General features: G+C 37.8%; 1 protein-coding gene across 2 annotated transcripts in view; it reads right to left on the bottom strand.

The window, feature by feature from the left end:
* ttc13 (tetratricopeptide repeat domain 13) overlaps positions 1-21,154 on the bottom strand; it is a 38,414-nt gene extending 17,260 nt beyond the window's left edge. For both annotated transcript variants that reach the window (XM_041805187.1, XM_041805188.1), the window contains exons 1-15: positions 20,967-21,154; positions 17,381-17,475; positions 13,329-13,404; positions 13,165-13,235; positions 12,968-13,033; positions 10,169-10,261; positions 7,605-7,721; positions 7,414-7,524; positions 5,802-5,884; positions 5,355-5,496; positions 5,047-5,221; positions 2,454-2,610; positions 2,076-2,206; positions 1,858-1,990; positions 192-284 (exon numbers count right to left, since the gene is read on the bottom strand). In XM_041805187.1, coding sequence (XP_041661121.1) covers positions 192-284; positions 1,858-1,990; positions 2,076-2,206; positions 2,454-2,610; positions 5,047-5,221; positions 5,355-5,496; positions 5,802-5,884; positions 7,414-7,524; positions 7,605-7,721; positions 10,169-10,261; positions 12,968-13,033; positions 13,165-13,235; positions 13,329-13,404; positions 17,381-17,475; positions 20,967-21,135 — 1,712 coding nt within the window. In that variant the 5' untranslated portion in view covers positions 21,136-21,154. The remainder of the gene's footprint in view (positions 1-191; positions 285-1,857; positions 1,991-2,075; positions 2,207-2,453; positions 2,611-5,046; positions 5,222-5,354; positions 5,497-5,801; positions 5,885-7,413; positions 7,525-7,604; positions 7,722-10,168; positions 10,262-12,967; positions 13,034-13,164; positions 13,236-13,328; positions 13,405-17,380; positions 17,476-20,966) is intronic.
* Positions 21,155-22,177: the final 1,023 nt, after the last annotated feature.

The following is a 22,177-nucleotide window of genomic DNA, read 5'->3' as shown; positions in this document are numbered from 1 at the left end:
CTTTGAAGAAGAAATGATCTGAGTAAATCTGTCAGATAAAAGGCTAAGCTGAATTAAAAACTAAAGAAACTGGGTCAGATTTCAAATAATTTAAATGTTTTTGCACTACAAAGTTGACACAAGCCCCTAGCAAGGCAGCATGGGAATTTAAGAGCCAGCGTTTGACAGCGACTTTGACATTTAGTTGTTACCTGATGAGGTTGATGTGATTGTTGAAGCCCCGACTGAGACTCCGCGCGGGCATCTGGTCTAACCACAGGACTGGCTGGTCTGGATCAGCAATCCTATAGGAAGAAAGGAACAACCTGTTTAGTCTGTCTGTGCTGCAGGTTGTTTAAAAGAAGTGGAGTGAGACACCATGGCTGAAAATAAAACCAGAATGATAACAGCTTTTGACTTCACTGGATGCAAAAAAGACTGGCTGCACGGACAGCTCTGAGATAATGAATGCATTCAAAACTCAAATCAGTTTTTCTGATGGGTTCATGGCCTTAGTTGCACATTTATAGTCTTTTCTCAACAAAGTACACTATTCTTTAATCCTTTTTATCCCCTCAGAATAAAATATGGAATAAAGCACTACAGATAACTGTACAATGAGATTTAAAGCTTCTTTTGATGATTTAGGCCTGGTTTATGCCACTGCATTGAGACTATACCATAGCTGAATCAGAGCAGCCCACACTGTTGTTAGTAGGGCTGGGCAATAAATCGCAAATTAGATTAAATCGCAAATACGGCCTCCTGCAATTTACAAATCGCAAAACTTGCAATGTTTCTTTAACTTAAAATGTGTCAAAATACCAGTTTAATACTTTCTTGCAGCAGAGGTTTTATGCACATAATGCAAACATTCATGTATTTTTAGAATAAAAATTACTGCTTACTATTATTTTCTCTTATTTACAATGAGATTGACATAAAAATGATTATCCCTTTCAATATAGCAAGTGATATCAAATTTTCAATATGAGCAAAAATAATCGCAATTAGATATTTGTTTAAATCATTTTCCTCTAGTATATTATATCTTATATTGTGTACATTCTAATTTAATTTGATTTTAATTTGATTTATTGCTTGTATTTATTGAAAAATATATAAGACGAGGAACCTTAAAATAATCAAATATTAAATCTCAGTTGCAATATTGGAGAAAAAAATCTCAGATTATTTTTGCAAATAGTTCAGCCCTAGTTGTGAGTGCCCTATACTTGCGCATTGTCATTCTCCACCTAGAGTTGGGTAAAATCAATTTTTAATCTGTGATTTTCTAAACAACAAATTGAGATTTTCTCTTCAAATTCACTGGGATAAAACCAGAGGCTAAAGCTTCTGTCAACAACTTTAATTTTATGTTAGTTCTGGCAACTCCTGTGAAATGAAATGCTACATCTTAAACACTGGTCATGTTTAACCAGTATTTTCAAACTAAAAGAAAAATATCCTGCTGACCTTTTAAAATCAATCATATCACTGCCTCTGAATCTTATTCATGCATGGAAATAATGAAAAATGCCATCCTAGTTGGCTTGGTATTACTTTCATCTGACAGTGAACTAGTGGCAGAGATGACAATTAAATACAAATACAGAAATAAAACCAACAAAACCAATCGCAAGCATCTGAAAACACAAAAATAATCTACTTTTGATGCTGTCTGCAGTCACTTTGTTACACTTTTAAATAGTTCAGTTTAATACAGATTCAATTTTTTCTTTCCCAAAACAAATATAAGATTTTTTTTCTCTAGATAGCAAAAAAACATAAGAAAAAAAAACACTGACTCATTTCATTTGAGTGGAACTTGTGAGGACGATTCAACTTAAAGAGGGGTATAAAGACAGTAATCCTCACCTTCTCCACTTAACAGCTATGTCAAACATGTCTCTCCACTGCATTTGTCTGGTTTTGCCGTTTACTCTCACTTTAGAGTTGCTCCATGTTCGATGCATCGCCTGCATCACCTCTAAGGTGGCTAAACCCATGGCTGAAAGAAGAGAGATGCCATGTTTTAGTACAAAAATATCTCATAAAAACGCATTTGTATGAACCATCGTGTTGATCAGTGGTACCTCTGTGTATTCTTCTGTTGGGTAAGAAACCAGGAGTGTCATATTGCATGAGCGCCCCCAGGTGGTCAGCTGTGCAGATCAACTTCTGAACTTCACTGCTGTAGCTTTCAAAGTTCTGTGGCAGCACATCCCTGCAAACACAAAGATTTAAAGAAAATAAACTTCACCATCAACCATCAGGAAAGTCAATTTTGTTTTTATTAGAAGTAAAAAACACAAGTTAGGAAATAAGAAAGGTAATGGATTCTGAATCCTCATTTCAGACTGACAACACAACAAATCAACCTTGATAGAAGCTAGAAATTGTGCAGTTTGTCAGTGTTAGCACACAGAGATTTCACAGCAGTGAGACACCTCGAACAGAACCATAAGACGTACTTGATATGTGGCTGCAGACCGGGCTGTTCTTCATAGTCTTCTATTAAAAATGGCAAATTTTTGGCCCAGTGGTTTTTAAAGTTCCCTGGTAAGTCCTGGTCCACATTGTACTCTGCTACTGGGATGTCCAAGTGGGAGTGCAGGTAGCGAGAATACTCTGCAAGGAAAACAAGGACATGGATTATAACTAAAATAAAACATACTTATTTATTAGAAATATTTAGCTTATGCCTACTTAAAAGCAAAAATCAGAAGAGTCAGGGCAGGTTTTTTTTTTTAATATTCAGATAACAAATAACAGCACTGAGCTGATATTTCCCTTTATCTTTTGTAAAATACTCATTAGATGATCATTATTTCCTTTTCCTAGTTAAAACTGTTTTGTTTGTTGTGATTTGTGCATCTGTTGCTGTGTTAGTTACAAATGCAATTATAGGAACAAATTAAGCTGTATGGATTGATTAAATCTGTGAATACGTATTTGGACTTTAGAATATACTTCAAACAGGATAAAAACTATGGCATTTTTTGATCAATAAGAAAGAAAGAATAATGCTATCCTACCCAAGTACATTAAGGTATTGATATTCCTCCAAATTTTGAACACATTGAAAATTAATTTTGCATCCTTATTACCAAAAAATAATCCATCTTTAACTTTTTATTAGAAAAAACTCCAAGTTATCAAGTTAAGTATCACTGCTGCCATTATAATATAAAGTAATGAATAGGCAAAACAGCAAAAAAAAAAAAAAAAAAAAAAAAAGCTAAACATTGATTCACAACCCAGAACATTCAAAGTTATATTAGGTATTATGATAGTTTGCATGTTGGAATAGAAGCATATGTAAAGCAGCTATTGATTGCACCAAATAAGCATAAGTTCAAACATATCCTAGTATAAAGAGAAGTTCCTAATTATAACAGGGTTCACGCTCTTCAAAATTCCATTTTTCGCTTGAGTTACAACTTAAATCTTACGCCTTGCCTTGCTCTATGTAGCAGTAAAGTCCTCCTTGAGGAAGAGGAGTAGCAAAGGCTTTAGCAGAGGTTTGGTGAAAGCAGTGCGTTCTCCCTGATGATAATAGCAGAGATAATTCAGCAATTCAACATGAATTTGCTGTTAAATTACCTCATGTTATCCATGGTTTCACCACTAGATGTCACTGTTGTTGTATTACCCTGTTACACTGTTGTATTGCACTGGCAGTAGATTAGAGATTAGAGATCCTTTTAATCCCTGCATCTCTGAAATTTTCTGTGTAATTTCACAGTAACCCTCAAAAAATCCTAGCTTGCCTGTTCACGGTTGTCTCTTACAGCAGGAAATTTCCAGCTGTTTGCCTGTCAGTCAATAGATGGGGAAGCACAAGGGGGATAGCAAGGAAATTTCAGGGTAAAGGCAGGATGAAAAACTGCCGTTTGCGTACAAAAAGCTAAATTCAGGAAGTTTTAAAGAGTTTTGTGTAAGTGTGGATAGGGCTTAAAGGTGTCAGTTATCATCTTATCACAATGCTTTGACAAACACTATATACACAACAGTATTTGGCCACATGTGTTAATTATTGAATTCAGGTATTTCCATCTGACCTGTCGTCACAGGTGCATAAAATCAATGGTGTAAAGCAACGCCAACGCTGGGCTGTGGTGCAGTGGAAACGTGTTCTGTGGAGTGACCAATCACATTTGTCTGTTTGGCTGTCAGATAGGCAAGTCTGGGTTTGGTGGATGCTAGAAGAACCTGCCTGACTGCACTGTGCCAAATGTGCAGTTTGGTGGAGGAGGGATAATGTTATGGGGCTGTTTTTCAGGGTTTGGACTAGGCCCCTTATCTCCAGTGAAGGCAAATGTTAATGCTACAGCATACCGAGACATTTCGGACAATGCTATGCTTCTAACTTTGTGGCAACAGTTTGGGGAAGACCCTTTTCTATTCCAACATGACTGTGCCCCAGTAAACAAAACAAAGACTATAAAGACATGGTTAGCTGAGTTCAGTGTGGGGGAACTTGACTGGCCCACAAAGAGCCCTGAAATCAACCCCACTGAGCACCTTTGGGATGAACTGGAACAGAAATTACAGGCCAAGCCCTTTAATTCAACTTCAGTGCCTTTATTACCTCCGCCAAGGAGGTCATGTGATCGGCAGGATTTGTTAGTTTGTTAGTTTGTTTGTTAGCAACATAACTCAAAAAGTTATGGACGGATTTTGATGAAATTTTCAGGAAATGTCAGAAATGGCATAAGGAAGAACTGATTCGATTTTGGGACTGATTCGGATCACAGTCTGAGTCCAGGAATTTTTTAAAAATTCTTCGCTATAGTGAGATAGGGATAATGGCGGAGGTCTGCGCTCTTTAAGTGCTTTTCTAGTTTACCACATTTCCCATATTTACCCATTATTTGGGTTTGGTTGGACATTACCCTCTACCAGACTTTACTCCATAACTTAAGAAAGAACTGATGCCTAGCTGGTAAAACCATCCTCACATTCTTTGACATTATTTGCATTTTATTCATTCATATCAATTTGAGTTTTATTTTATATGACGCCACAGATGTCTTCATGTGTTTGCACATAAAAAAAACCTACCTCTGAGGTATTTAACTTTGAGGTATTCTGAGCTGGCTTTCTGTCCCAGCAGAGGATCATTCAGCATGACTTTAGTCTGAGCTTTGATTCCCTCGTAGAACTGACCCATCGCCACGTGACTTAACCCTTTCATGTACTGACACACCTCATTGTATGGCTCCAGCTGAAGACACCTCTGGAAGACAGACGCAAAGAGAGGAATACAAAAGAAAGTAATTAAGTTTTTGAAAGGCATGCAGAAGCCTACAGGTTCCAACCAAAGACCTAATAATCCGTTAAATCAGTAGTCTTATTCAGCATTGTTTTACCTTGAAGTTGCCTATGGCCTCCTGCAGGGAGCCATGGTGGTACAGCATCATGCCTCGGAGCTGGAGAGACTGGATGTGGTTCTGGTTCAGCATGAGGGCTTTCTGGAAGCTCTCCATCGCTGACTCAAAATCACCCAGCTCTCTGGAAAGAGGAAGAGGAGATACCAAGAAAGCAGTAGTGTGCATTAGTAAGGCAGAGGGGGAAAGGTTGGACTCTCAATTCCTTAAAAATAAAAACTATCCAATGCCCTTGTTACAAAACAATACAGTTCATGTTAGAGCAGAGTGCACCATGAGATCAAAAGCAGACAGAAAAATACGATAAAAGGCACATAAGAAGATGGTAAAAGTACATAAATAACACAGATAAAAACCCATAACAACATGAATTCTGGAGAAAAGGGATTATTTACTTCTCCAAGAAGTCAAATAAGCAATAAAACATACCTGTAGGCTTGTCCGAGACTTTTATATGCATCTATGAAGTCAGATTTTAGCTTCAGAGCCTCCTTAAACGTCTCTATGGCTTCCTGATGAGAAAGAAAGAACAACTTACAACACACAATGACAAATCAGATCTAAAGAGAAACCAGAGCAGTTACGATGGGGGTAAATGTAAAAACTCTAACTGTTCTTTATCCTCAAGAAGAGATTCAAAAATTTTTTGGTTGCCATGAGCCCCTGGCTAGCTGTAGATGTTTCAAGGGCCTGAAAACTGCAGCCGGTTTCTGAGCCAATTACCAGATGGGAAAAGGCACGGACAAAAGAGACGCCTTTAAGGCCTTGTGATGAATCTTTAGCACCCTGAATGTCTAAAACTTATGCATATGAGTGAACTGAACTCCAATTTTATTGATATGAAGACATTTTTTGGACTTAGACCTTGTTTTGGGGCCAGTACTCCTTCCTGGGGATTATTTTGGCAAATCAATTTCAATGTTGAGGCCTTTTGTCCACTCCTGGTCTCTTAGTTCCATGTTAAATACACTTTCAACCATTGACAGTAGTTTTAGACACATACCTCATATTCAACACACACCTGTAATGACAATATCTTGTGCCTCTATGTCGGTACTTTTTCTTGTCTTATTATCTCACCAGTAAAGGGGGAAAAATAAAGAAATTGAAATTGTTTGTCATAAATAATGGCATTACATGGACATAGTTTAAAGAAAGTAAATGCACAGGTAACCAAGGATAAAAGCAATTAAAAAATGAAAGTGACAAAAACAGGCATATCAGGCTGTTTAAGCAAAAAGCAATACAAATAAAGAGATAAAGCATCAGTTAAGACAATCTTCAATCCTACCAAACAAACAAAAATATATAAAATGATAAAAGAAAAACATTTTTGTACTGTATGTGATCCTTTCTTAATGAAATGAACAAGGTGGCACCTGGTAGCCAAGCAGAGAAGGGCACATTCAAACTGTTTTAGGTTCTGTTTCTTTCAGTTTCTACTGATAAAACTCAGACTCTGACTTTATTTCCATGAGCCTAAGCAGCAGCAAATACCTCTTTTACAAGACGATCACATCCAGGGAAGTCAAGGCTACAACCGAGAGTTTACGTTCATTTAATGTAAAATGTTGTAGAATGATGACAAAGGTAGACGTTTTGGTGTTTTCAAAAACCTGGTATTAATCTAAAAGTTGAAACAGCATCATATTTTGTATGAGACAAAAAGAAGAAGAAGGGTCTCTTTTTGCAGACTATTTCGTGAACTGTTGCTGTTGGTCTAATGTCTTTGGGTGCTGCGTTGGGATTCCCCCAGGAAACAGGTCAAAGCGACGTGTCAGAAGCGGTGATAAACAACTAAAGATAGACATGCATATATCGACATGTTACTAGATAAAGAGTGACAGGCTTTGCAGGAAAGACTTACTGATAAAAACCTGCAGATTAAAAAAGCTGCAGAGGTTACTCTGTATGCCACTTAATCTGACACCATCATGTCAAACTCAGAAGGTGCTGAATTACACATTGAAAAGCTTTAAAATGCACAGTTTTAAACAGCTGTACTAATGATTCACTGATGCAAAATGCCATTGTCACTTACCTTGAGCATGCCTCTGTGGAAAAATGTGAGGCCTTTATACAACATGGCGATGGGCTGATTCTTCTTAAGCTCTAAAGACTGCTGGAAGTCCTCCATAGCTGCCACATAGTCCTGATTAAAGAGAAAACACATGGTCGGAATAAAAGCATTAATGTATACCAACACAAACAGGGCATCTTTGTAAATCTGACCTCTGAAATGAAGAGTAGTGTTCCTCTGTGTCTGTAGAGTCGCGCTGACGGCTGCAGCTGGATGGCTTTAGTGAGGTCAGCAAGAGCTTCACTGATACGTCCCAGCGGAGACAGGATCTACAGATGGGCATAAACATTCAAGACTTACATCAAATAAAGTTTCTTTGACATGATTTTTTGGATGTTGATAAGACAAAGATAGATAAGTGGTTAATTAAGTTTTAGCCTGAATTTTTACTCAGTTAATTTTAAGTTTTGTTTAATTGTTCCCAGCTTTTCCCTACAACAGCCTTGGCAACCCCTGGTGAAACACTAGTTGGGCAAAAAAAAATGGAAATGAACAAATAAATTAATGTATTTACAGTACATTCAGAAATGATTCAGACCACCTTCACTTTTTTCAGTTTTATGTCGAGGCCTGATGGTACAGTCGTTTGAATTCACTTTTTCTCTAGCTAATCTACACTCAGCATAAAGTGAAAACAAAATTTTAGACATTTTTGCAAATCTATGAAAAATAAAAAAGCTGAAAAATCACATTTACCCAAGTATTCAGACTCTTTGCAACAATGCAAATTGACTGGACATGATTTGGAAAGGCACGCAAATCTCTATAGAGGGCCACACAGCTGACAATGTATATCAGAGTAAACACCAAGCCATGAGGTCAAAGGAACTGCCTGCAGAGCTCAGAGACAGGGTTATTTCAAGGCGCAGATTTGGGGAAGGCTACAAAAAAATTCTACAGCACTGAAGGCTCCCAAGAGCACAGTGGCCTCCATAATTCTCAAATTAAGGAAGTTTGGCACAATGAGGACTCTTCCCAGAGCTGGTCATCTCGCCAAACTGAGCAATTGAGGGAGAAATGCCTTAGCATGGTTACTCTGACTGAGCTCCAGAGATCCTGTGTGGACAAAGTTCCAGAAGGACAACCATCACTGCAGCCCTCAACCGAGCTGGGCTTTATGGCAATAAAAGCCAGCTTGGAGTTTGCAAAAAACTCTACATGAAAGCCCAGATCAGGCTTATGTCAACCAGCTCTTGGAAAAGTCCTGGTTTATTTATTTATTTAGTATTAACTTTATTTGTAAAGCACTTTAAAAAAGGGGTTTATAAAGAAATTTGACAGACAAAAACAGAAGAAAAAAGCAACAGAACCCAAACAAAGGACACCAAATAATAACAGAACCCAAGCAGTTCAAGAAGCTTAAACAAAAAGACCTGACCAAGATAAAAACCCAGCAACTTCATAAGACATCAAAAATTTCGACGTCATGAGATGCTATGCAAACCAAGCCATTATAGACATCTTTGGGGAGTTTTCCACTGTAGCTTTTGGCCTTGCTGTGCAAAACTAAGCCATGCTGATTTGCTTTTCCATCACCAGTTTGGCTGAGCCAAGCCACGCCGAGCAAAAATCGATCCCCATCAAGAATGCTTTGTCCGCAATTTATGTAAAGTCAATCTGATCAGACAATGTAGAGAAATTGAGGGGGGGTTCAAAACACTACATCATCAGCTCTAAGATGCACCCTCAAACGGCTAGCTCGGTTGTGGAAAAATAAATCCCCTGCCACGCTGGGCTGCCGTGATTAGTCAAACCAAACCACATAGATACACTTAAACCAAAGGAACCTAGCTACACAGGTTGAGACCGAGAGGACAGGTTTCTGTCAAACCTCTTCCATTTGAGAATGATCTACTGGGAAATGTCAGATCTGTGCCTCCCTGTCTCTGAGCTCTGCAGGTAGTTCATTTAACTTCATGGCTTGGTGTTTGCTCTGATATGCATTGTCAGCTGTGAGGCCTTCTATAGAGAGGTGTGTGCCTTTCCAAATCTTGTCCAATCCATTTAATTTACCACAGGTGGACTCCAATCACAGAGTAGATACATCTCAGCAACGATCCAGGGAAATGGGAGGAGCTAATTTCAAGTGTTCTTGCTAAGGGTCTGAATACTTAAGTCAATGTGATATTTCAGAGAGTTTTTTTTTTTTTTTTGATAAATTTGCAAAAGTTTCTTAAATTTTGCTTCCACTTTGTCATTATGGGGTACTGAGTGTAGATTAGTGAGAAGTAACATCACAAATAGATTCTTGACTTTCCTACAAACTCTCTGGCCATCATTTGGTTCACTTGACTGGTTTCTTTTGACACAGACTTTTCAAAGAGACCTTTAAGATTAACATTTAAATGTGGAAATAGCACATACTATTATCAAAGATGTGACTCAGAATCTAATAGGATTTCTGATGGGTTTTTTTACATTGTGTAGTCATATAACTCTATTTCCTCACTCTGAGTAACACTGTAAAAACTTCCATATTTCAGTAATATGATAAACTTTCACTGAGCCTCCACAGAATAAAGACGAGGCTGAGGAAATATTGAATTGTAACTTGTTTGATGGATGGATCGATCATGAGGGACAAAAAGAGGAAGCAGCCTTTACAGAAAAACTAAAAATATCTTCCTGAAAAATGTACTTCTCAGATAACTGAAGAAACCTGAAGTATGAATTGACTTAAGGTACTGTGTTTCTCTCTGTTCAGGGTCATTCTCACCTCTGCTCTCTGCTCATAGACCTCCGGCCAGTTTGGCTCGAGGGTGATGACTCTGTTGAGCTCGTACAACGCCAAGTCAGCGTTCTTGATGTCCTGACAGGGAGACACAGGAACAAGAGGCGGTTAGGTTCAGCTGACATAAACATTAATATATACTAAACGACAAGGGCGTCATTTAAGATCATAAAATCCTCTGTCTGGCCTGTTTTCTAAGTAACACAGTCCTGTAATAAACCCGCAGATTAAATTTGTATTCAGTCGACGACACGCCGAGTCATTCTGTGTTTACCTGAAACTGCTGCTGTCAACAAAATCCAGCATGCTTTTTATTTCAGGACAAATAAAACCAAAGGCATCCAAAAAATGCGCACAGACAACAGCTCCATTTTCTGCTGAATAACAGGGCGGCTCTAAGGAAATGTGCAGTGTTGTTTTAGAGGAATTTGAGAAGTTTTGACACAAATAAAGCAAAGTTTTAAAGCAAATACAAGCTGCACATCAATATGGAGGACAAAGAGGGCACTGTGTAACTCATAAAGTGTGAGTCATCTGTGAGTAATCTTAAGACCTTGACTGATGTGGCAGCATACTACTCAAGTTTTAAAATAGCAGAAAATCAGGAAACATTTTTCTCCTCACTGAATTTTTTAGATAAAAAGAAAGCTTTGCATCGTAAATAAGTGTGCAATCATTTATGATTTAAGCTAAAACTTTATGACACTGTAAAGTTTATTATGGACCAGATTAACTATTAATGATTGACATGAAATGCTTCTCATTATCTATGTGGGACATTTAACTACATTTTATGGTTTGGGAGTTGAACAAACATTATTTTTATTGCACTTATGGAGAGTAGGATTGCACAAGGCAGCTATTTACAACCCCTTTAAAGGGAAAAACTCAATTTTTAAACTTTTTTTCAATAAATTTACTTAAAAGTTTTAGATTTTGTTTTTCTTCTCTTGCAGATATCCTTGTAGAAAATAAAAGTTTGCTTTGTTTTTATTTCTTTTTGCATTTTAATCTCTTTTCCATCCATTTCTTTTTTTTAATTTACTTATTTTTTAAAGAGTTTTGGGGGCCTTTTTTCTTTTATTGGGATAGGACAGCTGAAGAAAGACATGAAACATAAGGAGAGAGTGGGGGAAAATGTGCACCAAATAGCACCAAGACCGAGAACCTATCCCACAGCTAGTGCGTCGAGGACCACAGCCTCCATACATGGTCCCCCAGTCCATCATCCAAGCCAAACTTGAGCCCTCCTCTCAATATTTTGATCATTTTTTTCAGTATCTTAGATAGAATATAACCAAGCTGCCATGCTCTGTGTTTTCCATGAATCACTTTTATTGCTGTTAGTCCATGGAAATGAAATCAATCGTAGGATTTATGACAAACTGATCATGATTAATAGATTAGTATCTTGATGGTGTGAGAAAGACCGGATTACATATATTAAATCTACCCATTATTACAGGTTAGATTTAAGAAACTTGGCTATAAAGTGCAGTGAAAACATTTTTGCCCGCTTTCTAATTGCTAATTTTTTTTTGCATATTTATCACACTTAAATGTTTTGGATCATCAAACCAATTTTCATATCTCACAAAGACAAGGCAAGTAAATACAAGATGCAGTTTCTAGGCGCACCGGTAGTCGAGTAGTTAAGGCGCACGCCATATACGCAGGCGACCCGGGTTCGAATCTGGCCCGCGGCACTATTTCCTGCATGTCTCTCCCCTGTTTCCAACTCTATCCACTCTCCTATCAAATAAAGGCCAAAAATAAATCTTTAAAAAAAATGCAGTTTCTAAATGATGATTTTATTTAAACCTAACTGCCCAATTTGAGGCAACATTTGCCTCCCTCAATGATCATGGGGGCGTGACCAGTGGAGCCTCATCGTAAAGATAATATGTCTGAATAATATGCAACATGATTATTTTACTTCTCCAAATTGCATTGGAGCCTCCCAGACCCCAAATCTTAAGTGTTAAACATGTTTAATATTTACGATTCTAGGTCGTAGGTTGGCTCTCCCTGCTTGGAAGAAAGTTCCACCCTCCTCTCCTGATCTTCCTCTCAGCTGCCAGCTGAGATGCTGGATAGCTCAGTGGGTTAAGCCTGCTGACTTTGGTCTGGGAGATTGATGGTTTGAATCCCAGTTGGGTCCTTAACTTTGGATAAAAGTGACTGTAACATCAGGAGTGCCACATCCATTTCCTTAGAGGGGTGCGGCCAGACGTGGAGTCAGACAGCTTATCAACATTTAAAGCCACAGACACAGAAACAGCTCGTTCTAAGAAGGGCTGAAACAGAGGGGATTTTAGACATGCTAAAATCCTATACTAGTGTTTTTTCAGCAACAAACATCACAGGCATGTTTTGGGGACCTCTGCGGATAATAGAAACTTGTCTTAAAAGGGTGAAATATGTCCCCTTTAAAATCATTTCAGATTTAAAAATCTGGTGTTTCTGGTGTGTGACTGGCCTTAGACTGACTGAAGTTGAGGCAATCCAAAATTGTTCCCACCCTCTTCTGCAACTATCAGGACATGTACACCAAAGTTACTATTACCCCTAATATTACTGTTTTAAGAAAACTTCCTCCAGAGAACAACTGGTGAATGAGGCTCAGTGTTTTTTTCCATTATTTTGCATTTTTCAAAGCCTCCAAACCAGAGAAAATCAAGTTTTTTATCTTGCAAATTGGGTATTTTAACTCCAATAAGTGCATTGCAGTAAAGTGTATTCAAATGAGCATGAGTGCAGGTGCGTTTTACATCTTTCACTCACCTGTAAACTTTTCTTCCCATACGCTATCCCTCTCCCATAGATGGCACTGACCAGCTCTGGGTCACTCTGTCAAAGACAAACAGAAAACAAAAGAAAAATCAGGGTCATAATCTTGGTTTGGATACACATAGAGGATAGCGAGATAACAAAATAGCTTAGTGCTGCAGTGAATGGACAGTATAGAGTTGTAAACTCACCTGTAATAATAGTGAGAAGTGTTTGATGGCTTCATCATAAAGACCGTTGGCTATCAGAACGTAACCTATAGCTGCAAAGACAGAACAATAAATGTCGTCTTTCTTATAATGTGTTAAACATGAAACAAGATGTATCAAAAAACAAACACCTAGGTCTTCCTTACCTAGGTCTTCGATTGTGTTGAGGTTATCCACGGGGAAGGGGATTTTTTTCTGTTCAATGAACAACTTGGCCTGATTCTGTTAGAGAAATAAGAACACATACATGTTAAAAAAAGAAGATAAATGAATATTAGTGACAAACAGGAAACAAAATGTTGGGTTTCCTGTGTGGAGAGTTGCAGTGTTTTCTCCTTCTGTCTGCTAGGGGCATAAGTGTGACTTTTGCATCTTTATGAGGAACTAAATAGATTTTAAAACATCCAAATTTGTACACTTTTAAATTCAAACAGACCTTGGCTTTTCTGTCTTTTGCTCAAAGCAACTCTGAGTTAAGATCTGACTTGAGATGTGTAGTTTCTTGTACGTTTTGTTTTTTTTTTTTGTCTCCAAACATGGGACAAGCCTGCAGGCCTTCTGCACCCCAGATTGCATCATTTTAACACATATAGTATTTAAAGTAAACTAAATAATTAATAATTCAGACAATTTTAAAAGAGATTTATTTACGTAACACAGAAAAAAATCTTGTACCCCAATTAAATTCTCCTTCAAGGGCAATCTGTTAAGAGTTTTCCAACAAGTTTTCCAGCATCTCTGAAAGTTAAAAGGAGCCCCTTAGAAGAAAAAAACATCCTTTTAAATTCCAAGGACACTTTTCAGAGCAAAGAGAATTCTTGTGTTGTGATAAACACTCTGCGTTTTCTATCAAAAGGAGAGTTTTCTTCCTCCTTCTCAAAGAGTCACCTTGAATTTAGTGCATAATCCCAAATAGAGAGCAGCTGAATGACATAATGCAAACATTAAAGGATGCAAATTTAACAGCATGCAAATGCTGCTGCAGCAGCCTAAGTCTCCAACACAGCGATGACAGAATTGACAAGACAAGTACTTGTCTTACAAGTGTAGAAAAGGAAGTAACACCTTTTACGTGACTTTCACTGGTATGTTTTCAACACTGTGAGGTCCAAGGTGACCTTGTAAAAATGCTTGAATGCTCGGTTTGCACACAGCAAACAAGAAAGGAATTACAATGGTGTTAGAAGGTATTTGCAGAAGTCATGAAGAGACATCGCCTTCACAATCTGACACTTCTGCTGGGTGTGTTGCAAAAAATGCCACCACACCTAAATTTATGGTCTGAGGTGATACATCAGCGTTTCCCACAGAATGACACTGTACCCTTCTCTACTTTTTTGTATGTTCAATTCTTATGTTTCTGTCCTTTTTTTATACAGTACGCTGTATAAAGATGTTCAAATAACGTTACTTCCCTTTAGAAATGTTTCATTCCATCGTGTACATCAGGTGAGCTGTGAGTTTGGAGGCTAATTGTTTCAGACATAGCATATCACAAGCATACAAATTTAGTGTAGGATTAGAGAAGGATATTGGCAGCAAGTAGCCACAGAAAAATGTTGAAACAATGGCATATGAAGCTTGATTTTAAACATGAGATGCCGCACCTCAATCAGAATATCTATCGGAGTAGTGTTAATTTCATCAACTGAAAGTATGACTAAAGTTTTTGTCAACTCCCTTTTTTTCCATGGGGAAGACTAGACAAAGACTAGCTTAAAGTAGATATTTTGTGATAAAAACTCTGACAAAAAGTAAGATTTGTTTTCATTAAGGAGACTAAAACAAGTCTAAAATATTAGTCCTGGTCTGGTGGATGTTCAAAATCCAATTTTATCCATTGTGATATAGGTATGCAAGTATTTTTACCAGTGTATTTCAAATCAATTAATGTGCTGATAGTGCATTAATAGGAATTTTTTACATTTAAATGTATCAATATTTAAATCTGGACAGCTAAATTAGTTAAAAGAAAATAAATAACTTACTTAAAAGTCTAAAATAAAATGTAAGGACGTTTATTGACTGGATCTTAAAAGGATGTTTCTGTATTTTTGAAATAGGATTGTATAAGGTACTTGGCAACACTAGTGGCATTAGCCTCCAGAGATATCAGTGAGCGCTGGCCCTTTAAGAACAACCTGCTGGTCCAGGTAGGGAAGGCAGAGTATACAGCGTAGCAGATGGGTACATTATCGCTGTGTAATTTAGCAAGTCTTAGATAAGAATGGGCCAGAAAACAATGTCAGCTCAATTGTAAGCTTTATCAAAAATTTTGAAGCATTTTCTTTTCGCCTCTGTGTTTGGTACTATTTTGCAATGCCAGCTTCAGCTCCCAGCTACGTGTTCTTCTGCCTCATTGTATCTGATCAGCTGTTAAGTCTGCTGGCTTTGACAGAAACTAAACAAACTAAGCATAAGCAAAACTTCTCAATTTGATGAGGTGCTGTTTACTGTTGATTTGATTGGATATTTTTAAGAGTACAGAGGAACTTCTACAGATGGAGAATCAGCGGGAAGAAAGTGAGAGGAGAAACCTTAGTGGAGACTAGTTAGCAGGAGAGATCTCGAGTTACTTGATGGTAGAGGTGTGCAAACTGTGTGGCCACGCCCACAGACAAGGAGAGACACTGCTGACAGAGTGGGACTTATCAACACTTTTTCAGGGCATTTCTGATGAAGGACAGCGGCTCACAGTGTCTGCAGTCTGTATCTCTCTCCATCCAGAGTTCCCTGCCTTCCTGAACACCGGTGTTTTACCAACCTCACTTAACTTTCTGTGGATAAATTGGATGAACTGACACTGAGCAGAAGAGGGAGCTGTTAGTAGTTCCTTGTTTTTGTCTCTGATTAAGCCTGCAGACCCAAACAGCTGATCAAATATACCAGCGTTTCCCAACCGTTTTTCCTTGGAGGCCCCACCAAGAGCCACAGGAAAACAAAAAGTGATACACTGCTGTAAAAAAATCAACATGGACTTAAATACTTTCATTGATAAAAACCTTTTTTAAAAAGACCTATGCATGTGTTTCTTACCAAAAGACCTTTGTTTTAGTTACTTGATAACTGTTTTATAATGGTTTTAGTCAATATGTGCAAATCAAATTTGGGCAGCCTGAGAGCAGACAAGCAGACACTTGCGCCGCCCGTGATCTTTAAATAGTAAAAGAAAATGTGTGGATGTTTATCTACTAAGGGCTTAAATACATATATTTCAATTCTAAATGTGTTCTATACATGTTTTTGATAAATAACTAAGTTGAAAATAGTGGAAACTTTACTGACTAACACAAGATTATTGATAAGATACAACAAGAAAATGAGCATGGTGTCTGCATCATCATTTTTCACAAGTGTCTGCTTCTTTCCATATTCACTACACTAAAATCCTCAACTTTTTCAGGGTTAAAATCATGAAATTTCAGCTTTTAAGAATTTTTAGACACATATTTGGGTATTTGGAGAATCATCTGAGTCCCAAAAATGTGAAATAAGGAGTAAATATGCAAAACAATGATCATACTCATAAATTAATTTAATTCATTTGAATTTTAATTATTAACAAAGCTGTATAAACCACATTTTAAAGTAAATGACAACCTATTGCACTAGTTCTAGTAGGGCTGGGTATTGTTAAGAACCTCACGATTCAATTCGATTTCGAATCTTTAGGTTGTGATTCGATTCGATATCGATTCGATATTGATTTAAATGCTTCAATGTCGATTCAGTAAGAAGTAGAAATACACAAATAACCTGTTGACAATTTTTTACGTATTTGATAAGTCACCTCGCATTTTTGAGCAGTAAAACATCTGAAAAATAAAAATGTGCACAATAATAACTTATTTGTGCATATGGAGAACAAAAGTAAAAAACATGACAGTTCTGTATAAACACTGAAAAAGTAAAGTGCATGTAAACTTAAATAATATTTCTGTCCTCTTGGAAATTGTGATAAACCTCACATAACATGGTTATGGTTGGTCGTGTGCGGCCTCCGTCCATACAACGTGAATCACATGCACAGCGACCCCCATTGGCCAGGAGGTGAATCGATTCAGAGGATTTGCTGAATCGATATTGAATTGGGGGAGAAAATATTGCGATGCATCGATTAATCGATATTTTTACCCACCCCTAAGTTTTAGACCAGATAATGGTATGTCTTTGCGTGTGTGTCTTTGTGTTATCTCACCAAAATCTTCTCGGCATTAAGAGAGAAGACTGACTCGCAGGGAGGATTGCTGCCCTCTTCGCAGTCTGGGTCATCCAGCTGTAAGATGGAGGACTCTGCAGAGACAGAAATTTTGAGCATTTATTATGGGCAATAGGACACAATTGTTCATATTTTTACCACTTTAACTTGTGAGAATCAACTTAGTTGAGTTCAAGCTTAGCTGTTACAGCACTCTGATTTACATTCATCAGTGTTTGATTTCAAACAGTGTGCACATGAACGATCTGCATCCATCATCTTCACCGGGGTGCACCCTGGACTGGTCGCTAGTCAATCACAGAGCTGACATACGGAGATGACCAACCACGCACACTCACACCTACGGGCAATTTAGAGTTACCAATGAACCTAACAAGCATGGCTTTGGTCTGCAGGAGGAAGCCTAGTACCTGGGGAGAATATGCAAACTCCACATGAAAAGACCCTGTCTGACAGGGATTCAAAACAGCCCTATCCCCTGTGACACCATGCAGCCTGCACTGATGCAATTACAGAACATAACGGATTGTTGTGTAAAGTAGTTGCTTGTAGATTTTGGCCATGGCTGGACCTATGAAAGTTATTCAGTTTGGTGTAGAGACATTTATGTTGACATTGATTTTAAGGCATGTTCTCAGTTCTAGAAAGGGAATTCATATTAAGAAGAAGCCATGAAATTAGCAGAGAAATTTAACATAAAAACAATAAAAATAAAGCATTATCTAGGGAAGGAGCTGTAAAAATTTAAAGCTGTGAAATAAATACAAGGAGAAACAGAAGTAATAGAACCATGTCAAACCAAAAAATGAAGAGCAGTAAGAATAAGAGAAAAAACAGAGAAAGCATATGAATAGAAGTGATAAATACAAATACAAAACAAAACAGCAGTGAAAGAAATTGGGGATTTTTGGTAAATAGAAGAATAATGAGAATTATTAGAAGTACTGCAGGCTAGTTGACCCTCCCATCAAAAGTAAAACTTAGCCTCATTACATATTGTTAATATTGTGTGGAAATATAGGGATTGATTTGTAAAGTCTTTACCTCATTGCGACACAAAGCCAACTTTGACGTTATAATAACTGACTCAGCTTTCTCCTAGATGAATTAAACTACAATAAGACTGCCTGGAAGCTCAGAAAAAAAATATTTATAGGCCAAATATCAGGTTACACTTGGACTAAAACTGGCAAGCACGGTGGTTTGGCATGTTTTTTTTTAGTGTAGAAATCACTTCAAGTATCTCCACGGTTGAGCACACATACTCTCAAACAGACATTTATCTAAACATTGCATGGACTTGTACAACCAGTTCATCTGCCATTCTCAGCATGCACCAAAGGGCATGACAAAGTAGGGATGCTCGACTTGGCTTGGTGTTCATGCCAGGTATGTTTTTTTTTCCATTATGGGACCCCTTCAACTAGGTGGGTTGTCACAGCAGGGCTATGGAAAACTACCATGATGTCCAACAACCATGGAGGACATTGCAGTTGTAGTGTAATTTGTTTTTTTGTTCCAGCAAGGAGACAATTGAGTTTCACAGACAGTTGTGAGCAGCAGAGGTTTGATTCCTCTGTCAAACATTTAGCCAAACTAGTGGCACTGTTAGGGTATACTCACACTCAACAATTTGTACAGTACCCTAGCGCATTTGACACCCAAAGCCCAGTTTATTTCACAAGCCAGAGTGCTTGATACAGCACCACAGCATGGTACACTATTGGCCCTGGCATGAATGGAGAAGGTTTGTTACAGCATGGTTTAACTGCTCATGCACACACAATGTTATAAGCACAGGAGCACAACATGGACATGATGTATAATCAACACAACTGTTCCTAAAAAAAGGGTCCAAATTACTCAAAATAAGTGCCAAAGTGAGTAAAGTAATTGTCATGTTGACTGTGTATTTCTCAGTTAGGGCGAATGTGACACAGCAGTACTTGTACAACACATAAATATCCACGTGATGGCGTAGCCATGTTCAGGCCCTGCTATGGCAGGAGCAATGCAAGTGCAGAAGGGCAGGGAACTGGGGAGGTGGGATAAATGCACTTCAGCATGGTACGGGGCAACTGCTATTCTCTGACCAATTATCGGTTAGCAGGTATCTCGAATTAACATTTAAGGATTGGCTCAGCTCACTTGGAAACCTCAGAGGTGGTACCAAAGAAAGTACAAGGTAAGTGTTGGTGCTGTTTTTCAGAGCTGATATCAAGACCGATTATAAGTAGAGAGCATGAGACTGATAAGTGATTTTGGAACCGATATGCATTTTCAATGGTAAATAAAATGTACTTCACATGACAAAAGTAAAACTGCATTTAAAAAATAAACATGGAAAATAAGAAATTTAGCATTCGCTCTGTCAACAAGAGACACAGCCCAGAGCAACACTGTAGCCGCAGGAAACAGGAAGTGATACTGCACACTTCCTGTGCCAGTTCCACCCAGGCCTCATTGCTGATTGGCAAGTAGTTGTGTCACATTAAGCCAGTCAGATGGTGTTGTGGGCGGGACATTAGGCAAAACTTTAGGGAGAGACAGCAAAGCCAGAGAGGCGGACACCTTGCAGCAGGTAGAGCACCTTTAAATTAATTAATTTCATAACTTATTAATTTCTGATAATCTCAAAAATGCCAAATATCTGCATCAAAAATCAGCCATGCTGATATTCAGTCTACCAGTCCTACCAGAAAGCAGGTACCTTCCCTAACAGGAAATCAAAAAAGTGAAGTCAAGATAAGTCCAGCCAGCACTACATAATGGAAAAGCACATAAAAATCAAATAAAGCTATGTTGTTATTATAATAACATAATTTTGCATGAATTGTACATGTGATCCAAAGAAATTACTTTCAGGTTTTTTTAGTATCATCTATATTTGACAAAGAATACATCCATCATTTGTAGTGGCAATTTTTTTGGCCTTTTGTGTCCGTTTTCAACATTAATAAAGACTGCCAAAATGAGAGAAACAGCTCAGTTATAGTATTCCAATATTTATGGCTATCTTTCAGTATTAGCGTCGTTTAAATGAGTTTAAAAATATCAGCAAGAGTCTAATATCGTGCATCCGCACAATAAAAACTGATAGATAAAACAAGTGCATAACTGTATCAATTAAAAGAGTTCCCCTGACAACAACAGCCCTCATATTAATAATAAGTTTACACTTAATAATGGAAGATTTACACGTCAGATGAGATGAAGATAAAAATGCGTATTTTTGATAGAAGTTTGGCTTGGACCAATAGGGGGAAGCTAGAATGCAGTAGTGAGTGAGTTTTTTGTTTTATTCAGAGTTTTCTACCTGTAGTGTACATAAGTATTCACTCTTACTGTTCAGCTTTCTTTGTTTGATCTTTAGTTTCCAATCCTATTTAACCTCCACTGCAGTTAGAGCAGCAGCTTATCTTAGTTATCTCTCCAGGCTGTCACTGCTCGCTGTTATTAGCTACCTAACGTTAGCTTTAAACGGATAAGCTAGCCGGGGTTACACAGTAGTGACAGTTGAATCGAGGAGGACGTGGCAAACTAACAGCGAAAACAGATACTTTACCGCAGTCCGCCGCGTACTCTTCCCACTCCGACAGCGAGCTGCATCCCTGCTTGTGGAGCTCGTTGTTGAACAAAGTCAGAGTGGAGAAATACTCCGAGGAAAAAATTGCCCGACTCAGGTACAGTAGTGAGAGAGCTACCACAACAACAGCCCGGCTGTAAGGGGCCATGTTGTGCTACATGTGTGACGCCAGGGAGCGGAAGCTGCAGTTCGAACAAACCGTACAACTGGACACGCCCCCCTCACGCACACGACTCCGAACGAGAAGACCGCAGCGTATGAATATAAAGGAACCAGAGATGGCGATAAAACTACATTACCCAGGATACTCTGCGGCTGCCAAACCGGTCGATCCAGTGTTAACAGATACGACAAAGTGTTTCCGTTATGACTTTCAAAGTAAAATGATCTATAGAATAAAATGTGTCGTACTCATTCTTTCTACAGTCTATGGTCGTACTACATAAGAAAACTAGTTAGTATCCTCGTGAAAATCAATAAGATTTCTACTGAATTTCTTGTTGAAATGCCATATAAAATGTATTTTGCATGGAAGTGATTAATTAGGGTTATTATTACTGCCGAAAAATCTGTACACAATATGATATTTTAATGTAATTTTAACAAGGGAAATTAGGATATTTTTTTAAGAATTGTTTTTGAATCTTCCATGTAAATAAATGGTTGAGTGCAGGTAATTTTGGTTTTGTTTGTCACATTGTCTAAACAAAACACTTTAACCAGTCCTTCAACAACCTTTCTATTTAATACTGGTTTGTTATTTAACTTACTATTCCTGTATTATGATATTGAGTTGTACTGAAGGCCAGTTTCTTTTAAAGGAAATTTAAAAAAGCATTACCATTACTATTTAAAGATAATTCATTAAAAGTTATAGCTCCTCTTACAGTTGTTTTTTACACAACACATAGCCTATCATTATAAGTGTTGTAATGACATGCAAGCAGACAATTTCTGGCATTTTGCTCGTATGACAACAGCTATAAACTGTGTACTCATCATGTAAATTAATGTGTCACATTTAAAACACTTTGTCTCTTTATATCTTTGAACATACAATAATGCCTAAAAAGACAATTAATACAGCAGGCACAGTTCAGATTATGCTTAAGATAAGCCTTTTGGTATAAATACCATAGCCATAAAGTATACAATATAATATTTTGCTATTCAATCAAAACATACCAGTA

Source organism: Cheilinus undulatus, linkage group 14 (genome assembly GCF_018320785.1).
Source record: "Cheilinus undulatus linkage group 14, ASM1832078v1, whole genome shotgun sequence".
In the NCBI taxonomy this organism is placed as follows: Eukaryota; Metazoa; Chordata; class Actinopteri; order Labriformes; family Labridae; genus Cheilinus; species Cheilinus undulatus.
The sequence above is the reverse complement of the archived record's forward strand: the minus strand, read 5'-3'. Positions and strand labels throughout refer to the sequence as shown.